The 8,268-nt window shown below is 39.0% G+C and overlaps 1 protein-coding gene across 2 annotated transcripts in view; it reads right to left on the minus strand.

Annotated features, from left to right (window-relative positions):
• Window positions 1-1,866: 1,866 nt before the first annotated feature.
• The window catches only part of atg9b (autophagy related 9B), an 11,886-nt gene continuing 5,484 nt past the window's right edge, over window positions 1,867-8,268 (minus strand). Inside the window, exons 7-14 of one of the 2 annotated variants that reach the window (XM_035670826.1) lie at window positions 8,031-8,184; window positions 7,599-7,778; window positions 7,190-7,435; window positions 6,727-6,965; window positions 6,506-6,599; window positions 6,114-6,198; window positions 5,160-5,332; window positions 1,867-4,996 (exon numbers count right to left, since the gene is read on the minus strand). In XM_035670826.1, the coding sequence (XP_035526719.1) occupies window positions 5,178-5,332; window positions 6,114-6,198; window positions 6,506-6,599; window positions 6,727-6,965; window positions 7,190-7,435; window positions 7,599-7,778; window positions 8,031-8,184 (1,153 nt within the window). In that variant the 3' untranslated portion in view covers window positions 1,867-4,996; window positions 5,160-5,177. Of the gene's footprint in view, window positions 5,333-6,113; window positions 6,199-6,505; window positions 6,600-6,726; window positions 6,966-7,189; window positions 7,436-7,598; window positions 7,779-8,030; window positions 8,185-8,268 lie in introns of both variants that reach the window. The other variant, XM_035670827.1, reaches the window with a different exon arrangement.

Raw genomic sequence — 8,268 nt, forward strand, 5'->3', positions numbered from 1 at the left:
CGGTTGTATCATGTTCACAGCCGAAACACATTGGTGTTACCTCAAAAGAACATTTACATAGCAGACGACAAGTGAGACAAATGTCAGTCGCACCAAGGACAGATAACCAAGAATGAACAGCAGATGGCGTTTATGTCCCTAAAATGTTCACTGGGGACTTGAACAACCAACTAGATATAAAAAAAACAAAATAGTGTCACAAAATAGAGGCGTGTGATGTTTAATTAACATGTGGACAGCATTTACAGTATTGACAGAGTATAAAATAGTACAACAGGCGTAAAAGAAAGAAATGCATGAGTCATCCTGTTCTAACAAAATGAAACCAATCAAAAATATCTATTCTAATTATACTACCCACCATTAAACCTAGTGTATATAACAGAAATATCAGATTGCTCAAGATTTACAGTTCCCTTGCACCACCAGTCAACTTTTATTAAAAACAGTCCAAGTACAAAGTAAATGTCCTTATATTTGGTGTTCATAGCGAAGATTAGACAACAGCATTTTGTGCCTGCCAATGAGCGTTTTATTCTGGTACGTACTGGATCTAAACTGTGAGAGGTTATAGACGATTATAGCATCTGAAAATAGACAGTGAGTGAGACGGACAGAGAGCGTGGGAGACACACAACACAAACCAAGCCTGTGTGCAACAGTGAATAAAGTCCTCCTTTTAGAAGATTTGTTCCAGTGAGCTTTTACTGAAGAGAAAACTTGCTGATGGTGATTTATCAGATTATATCAGACACATAAATCAGATATATATTTACACAATATGGAATATATGACTTTGTTTGTTATTACGTAGTTATTTTGTTGGTAATTTGTTTTTATCATCAGTGGTTTTGTCTGTATTGTTACGTTGTCTTTTTTGATACCACCACTAGGGGTCACCAAAGTGAGACATTTTCAAAACCTGCATAAAGTGGTTTTAATGGAAAAATTTGTTTTATGTGGATGTCCAATCAGTGCTGATGGCAATACATTTCTCAGTGCATGCTACACTGACAGAGATAGCTGAGTTCCTGTACATGAGAATCTGACACCTACACTGTAAAAGCTAAGTTAACGGCTGGGTGCTAATCAAAGCTACACAACGATGCCAAGCAAATTAATTCCTGCAATTTAACCATTTCTTTTTCACATGTGGCTGTATCATTACCTTTAACCTCCAAGCGTAACAAGTCTATAGTTCTTCCTTGACACAAACTACATCACTGTACATGTCAAATGACGGCGCTGGTGCCAGAAGAACAGACTTTACAGCTATTTCTCGATCAATACAGGACACACTGAAGAGTTTACTGCTTCAATTAACTACATTTACCATCACACCCACATAGAATGTGGCAAGTTGTCCCTTTAAGTATCTTGGGGTTTATTTATACAAAGCGTGTCCTCTGTTTAGATACCATTTTAGCACGTCAGACTCAACTCCATCATCCTAGATATAATTAGGCTCATTGTATTTTTGGCTGAATATATGCTAACATTAGTAGCCATTTGCCTATATTTGGTATGCTAACATGCTGACAGCATTTAACTGGCAGGTTAAGATATACCTGGACAATAGATGAAAAGCTCATGTTATGAATGTCTATAGAAAATATCATGACAATCATTGTAACAGTTATGATGATACTTCACTCTGGACCAAAGTGTTGCGCTGACAGGCCGACACTGAGCCATGCTACATCAACACTTTCAGAAATCCATGTTATCATATAAAAGGTTGTTCAGGACAAATGCGTCAATACTATTTTGTACCCGTCAGATATGTCCAAGACTGGAAGAGAAAATGTTTCACAAGCTGACACAGCAAACAAGCAAAAGCAATAATAAAAAAAAAAAAAAAAAAGAGAAAATTAAAATATATTTTTATTTCAAATAAACATCACATAATCAACCACACATGAAATGATTAAATACACTCAAAATAAGATTTATTTGCCTCTCTACTCACTCAGAAAACAACACATGTATTGTAAAGCTGTGCCGAAAACAAGTTCTTTTGGCATGTTTCATTTTTCAGCTAGTGAACAAAAACAAAACAGACAAACCTATGTAACAAAACAAAACAAAAAAAACATGTCTTAAAACATATTCAACATTTCAGGATGAAAACTTAGCACCTTGTTCCAGTCACTGTGATTCTTAGACTGGTGTATAGTGGATAAGAAACCATAGTTCGATGAGAAGGTTGGCCATGATGACACTGCCAATTACAAGGCATACTCCTGCTTCTTTAGGATATTGAGGACAGTGCAATTTTAGCCACCATGACAAGAAGAAGTGTGCTTTCAGACGCAACAGACTGACACGAGATCTCAATGTCAACTTGCCACTCGTCTTACAAGCCACATCCACAACTTCACCACATACTTGATGCTATACACAATGACTTGCCAAATAAAATACTGTACATAGTTCGTTCTGCTAAATCTGTTAAAGTAATTTCAATAGTTGACATGAAATGGCTTCTATAAAGAGGAAATACTAAACCTTAATACTAAGGCACTGCTTAAAATAATATGACAAACGTAACAGTGAGGTGTAAATGCGGAGACTGTTGAAAGAAATCAACTCTGTGCACAAAGCTGAGCTCCAGTGTCTCTACAATAATAAACTCACTGCACAAACGGACAGTGACCACAACACCCATGTAGGCATATTTAACAAAGTGACAGAAACACACATCATCCCCTACAGGCCGAACCTGTACTGAGGTAAGAACGACCGTATGTGATTTGGCCACAGTGTTTCCAGGTGGTCTGCTGTGGACAGTGACTATACAATACGTGCTGATGCTTTGCTTATATACAAACAATGAGGTCACTCAGGATGGAGACTGACTCTGTGTCCCTTTTGAGACCTGCCCTTTCCAAAAATGTTGCCAGTACTGTATCTATGCACACGCTTAAAAATAAAAAATAAAATGTTTATTTTCTGTCAGTGCAAAAATTCTGAGTTCACGTTAGCATAAGGTGACAAAACGCATTGCTTCCACAGTCGAACTCACCGAGGAAGTGTACTAGTTTCTAAACACACGAAAGGGCAAAGACACATTTATACCCTCTGAAGTCTTGCAGTCGTGGAGGATGAGATCAATATTACTGTGATCTGTAAAGAATGCAAAAAAAGGATAGAAAGATATTTTGCGCACTGCATAAACAAGCAGATGTAGTCTTGAGTTTATTTTTTTTTAAGTGTAACATTCAACATCATGCTGCTGGCCATGTTATCTTTGCATTAATAAATCCTTTTAATCAGAATTTCAAATCTTTTTTTTAAACTACTGTCAGTGGGAGGTACATGCCATTTCTTTCATCAACAAGAGTATAAGCTTTTATGAAAGTAAATGAGCTGACAAAACAACCTAAATATTTCTTTTTTTCAAATAAATAATACACACATATCAATTAAATATCTGGGGGGAAACAGGAAATAAATAAAACTAAAGCTAGAACTAATGCTGACTGTGGAAAAGTTTTTTTTTTTTCTCCTCATGCTCTTACTTTGAAAGTATAAACCCAACACTGAGAGGTGCGGTCCTAAAATCTTCAAACCAAAAGCTGCAGAAGCAACAGAGCACGTTCTGAAATAAGCCCTTATGATGAAGTTCCTTTTTTTTTTTTTATGCGAGCATTTTGGAAAAAGGATACAAACTACATACTAATGTGCACAACAGAGGTTTGTAAAATCAATAACACCCTGTTTTGTTCTAAAATAAATTATTCCTCCGCACCGTTTCTGGGACATCAACACTTGACTCATAACTTCTGCTGGGCAACAAAATAAGAACAGAAAAAGAAACAGATTCCATTTACACCTGCCATTAAAATCAAAATGCAGTTAAAAAGATGCATCTGTACACGGCATAATAAACCTTTATGTACTGTTTATATATTTACACAAATACAGAGTAAATACACTGCAGAGGTATTGATTGGAGTATTGGTTATACTTCACCACCACTGAGGTAATATGGAAAACCAGGATTTAAATATGTTTTTTTTATATATTGGTGTTAAGGCATAAAGCTGGCTCTGTGTCCAGCTTAAATAGACTTAAAAAGACATCTTATATCTGCATCAGATTTTGACGACGAGTGTATTTGGGTCCCATGATTTCAGTTCTGTTGTTGAGGAATAGTAATGTCTTGATACATCCGCTGTGGAAATATTAATACTGAATAAAATCTGTATTTAGAACCACTAAAAACAGATAGCAGCATCAAAGCATGTGCACATATTTATGGTTTAAAGACATGTTTTGTCAAACCCAATGGGGCTTTTTCCTGGTACACATGGTGTTTTAGTAGTACGGCTACCGTACCGTCAGCTTTTTATCATAGCAATACTTGGTATCTTTTTTTTGAGGATTAGATCAGGTAGTAAAAATGTGGACTTTTAAAAGGATAAGTAAGACGCAAAAGAGTATTTACAAATCACCAGGGTCAAACAGCACAACTTGAAATATTGAATACATTTTTTTCAGGTGAAAACTGTTCAGGCAGCTACAATACAGTTTGCAACCTTTGTAGCACAGATCAGGACACCACCTCTGTGAGAAGCTTCAATTAGACTCCCGCTGTAGAACTTTGTGATGCACAAATACTTGAATTGCGCACACACAGGCTCAGCAGAAGTCCCGAGGATCCTTTTTGCATTCCACAATAAAAATTGGCCACACCCACCATCACACAGTGATCCTATGAATACACAATATTGTCTTTCTGTCACTTTATACGTAGTTTGTCTGTACACATTTATGACGAAATCAGGATGAAACGGACGGAAGACATATGGTTTCCCTGATGCCATAGTCTGCCTGATGTGACAGGATGAGGCGTGGAGGTGCAGAGACAGTGGTTATTCAATGAGCCCCCTCCTACAACAAACGCTGAATGATGCTTTTAAGATCCATGCTAAATTCTCCATGAAGATCATCTAAGGCCACAATGTTCATAGAAGAAAGTAAAATGTAAACACTATAAAAAAAAAAAGAGAGAGAGAGGGGCATTATCATGGCGATGTATCCCCTGTAGAATCAATGGCCATTTGTTGACCAACAAGTATGTCACAGGATACAGAACCACAAAGCATAGACTGAAGACATGTGTCATATTATAAAGTTTAAAATAGAGCATATACCTTATGACATAAGGCACTTCAACAACTACTCCCAGTGCCCTGTTTTGGAGTAGATCCATTGTTAATCTCTTGATCATCTTCATTCTCCTCTTCCTCCTCCTCTTGCCAGCGACCAAGGTGGACAGGGGTGGGCATGGAAATGCTGGAACCGAGCCCACTGTGAGCCTGGAAACCTGATAAGAGTGTTGATGCAAGGTCAAAGTCTTTCTTAGGCATAGTCTCCAGTTTATACAAAAGAAATCATCACACTCCAAATGTTATCCCACCTCTGATTTTAAACACTACAGATCTAATGATCAATGTTTTACACCTTTCACTGAAGTCTGAATATGTTTAAATGTTAATGCTAATATGTTATGCGTCGTTTTGTGAACAAAAAGGAATATATACTTGAAGGATCATACCAGTGTTTTGGTATGTTTAAGCCCATTTACTACAATATATGTGTATATACACATGTACTTTACTTGTATACTTTTACAGTATGCTTATGTGTGTTTTCACCTTTCTGGTAGCTATTGCTCTCCTTTAATTTTGCTATAATTGGAAAACCATCTTGGAGAGACTTGCACTTGTGTTCATCAGTGCAGATTTGGTTTCTGTGCTGTGTTACCATGTCGTAATAGTATAATGACGAATATTAGAGCAGACATAATTGCTTCTAAAATCGATTCTAAGTAACTAATTCTACGTCCTTTAAGGCTGCTCAATTTGTAGTGGATCTGACTGGAGTGTGTAATTAAGTGCAGACTGAGGTCATCACCATGATTTCAGCACTACAAGCAATCTTTTTCACATTACACAGTCACTGGATTCAGTGGTAATATAAAGAATATTTATAAATGCGGGTGAAAATCGTCACTCAAACAGAACTGTACACTGACAAGAATGGGTCATTTGTTTTTCCGCTATACTGAGGCTGCAATTTTCTTCAAAATCAATATGTTCATTTACCAGTGCTTGTGTGCAGATCTCTCATTGGTACTGAGCTTTGCCACTGCCCTGAAGTTCTCTGTGGGTGGGAGCTCTGCTGGTGGAGCTGGAGAAGACAAGCAGTAGTCAATGCACAACAGAATAGAGACCTAGAAGATACACTGAAAAGAGCTAAATCTATCTTTTGAGCATCATATACAACACCGGTACACTTGAAATAGGATGTTTCGCCATAAAAACTATTGAACCATTGAAATCCTTTGTAACCAATGTGAGTTCAAGCTGACTGCAGCCACTGTGCTCCAAACTGCAACACTGTATGTCTCAAAAGATATGTCTCTTTAAACTCCAGGCACATAACAGAGAAAAAGAGGATAAAAATACTGTCAGACAGTTTGTGGTCAGGAAATTACCTCATGCAGGTAGATGGCATGAAGACTCATCTCTGCTGACGCAAACTCTGAGTGCAGAGCGTTGCTCCGGATGTGGGAGTCACTGTTAGTCATACTGAAAAAAAACAACATGTTAACTAAAGCTGAAAACAAGCTTTTGCATTCATTCAACAGTCTCGCCAACCCTATTACATCTACAGTATGTACATGGTGCAGTGGCACAAGTGAGATGTGATAAGTACCTGTCAATGACGGTGCGATCGCTGCGGTACATGGTGCTCTCGGGGTGGACGGATGATGGCAGGAGGCCATGTGAGCGGCCGCGGCTGGGATGTGCGAGCTCGGAGGTGGACAGAGAGGCCAGGACGCTGGCAGCAGCAGAGGCAGCGGTGCTTGGTAGGATGAAGCGATGGTCTCGCCCTTGTAACCCAGACGCAGTGAGAATGGGGTGGGCGAGGACACTGGCCAACAGATTATCAGGCTGGAAAGAAAAACACACATCAATACAGGGCCACTAAGTAAATAAGAGCACATTGGATAGAAAAGAGGTCTCTAAAAAGTATTCTGGAATTGTTTAAATATCCTATGGTAATTTACACTGTTAGGTAAATGCTTTACTGCTTCGTACATCAGCTGAGTAATATCTTTAGTTCATGTGTGGTACACTGTATTTGTGTGATCAACATGGTCCCCAGGGTTTCTTACCCCAGTGGCAGAGTCGTTAGATTGCAGCGAGGTGCAGAGAGGAGCCTCAGAGAGCAGCAGCTGGGTGGAGGGGCCGCCCTGTGCATCGTGCTGCACCTTTTCCTTCAGATGGCTGATAAACACTGAGCTCTCCTGAGGCGGCTGCCAGCGTGGGTTCTTAATTGTGAAATGCATGAGAGACAACTCTGTCTTGCCGTTCTCAGCTTGTTGGTATATTGAAGCCTCAGTCTGGCCCTCTGACATCCACTGCAAAAACATTTAAAGATATATATCCATTCAAGCAACAACATCGCAACATTAAATGAAACGTTCACTCGGAACTTTGCTCGTTGAGAGTCACCCTCTCTCCAGTTTGAAAACAGCTAATGGCTGGCTTGAATCTGAATGTGACAGAAGGAACGAAACGTACTGTTGGGTTTCCATGACGTCTGATGTCCATCTGCGCAAAGGAACAGATGTCTCCGACTCCAACCACCTCCACAGTGAAGTTCCTGAAGAAGTCAATGATCTCTAGAGACTTATTTCTCAAAAGGAAGATGAGGATGAAGGGTGTGACAATAGGACTGAGCAACTCCTCCAAGATGAACACCTAATTGGGACAGAGACACTGATTATACATTAATTATAAGTCTAAATATATTCCTACTGTACAGTCAAATGCAGATCAATGTTCCCAAAAATGACTCAATAAATCCAGTGATTGGACCATTATGTCCAATCTGACAGTCTTATCATTGCACAGCTGCTACATTAAAAAACGCCATCAATCACAACAAAAACTCATCCATAACTTTAGTTTTGACAAATGTGTTCCTGTCTACGGAGTTTCTCCATTCCTCACCGCTTTGTACTGAAACAGCTGCGCCACCTCGTCACGGGTCTCGCTCTTGTTAGCGTTGCCCCTCCAGTGGTCTGGCATGTAGTGAATGTGTGCCAGCATACACTGCAGCAGCTGTTCTGGACACCACACCATATGCTCATCTGGGATGAAGGACCTGGTGTAGGATAGGTACAAAATATGTACATTTTCCAACAGTATATGTGAGATAAATTGGGAAAACAGGATAGTTTTGTACAGA

The sequence above is a fragment of the Morone saxatilis genome, unplaced genomic scaffold, assembly GCF_004916995.1.
Source record: "Morone saxatilis isolate NCDOM2014 unplaced genomic scaffold, NCSU_SB_2.0 Contig23, whole genome shotgun sequence".
In the NCBI taxonomy this organism is placed as follows: domain Eukaryota; kingdom Metazoa; phylum Chordata; class Actinopteri; family Moronidae; genus Morone; species Morone saxatilis.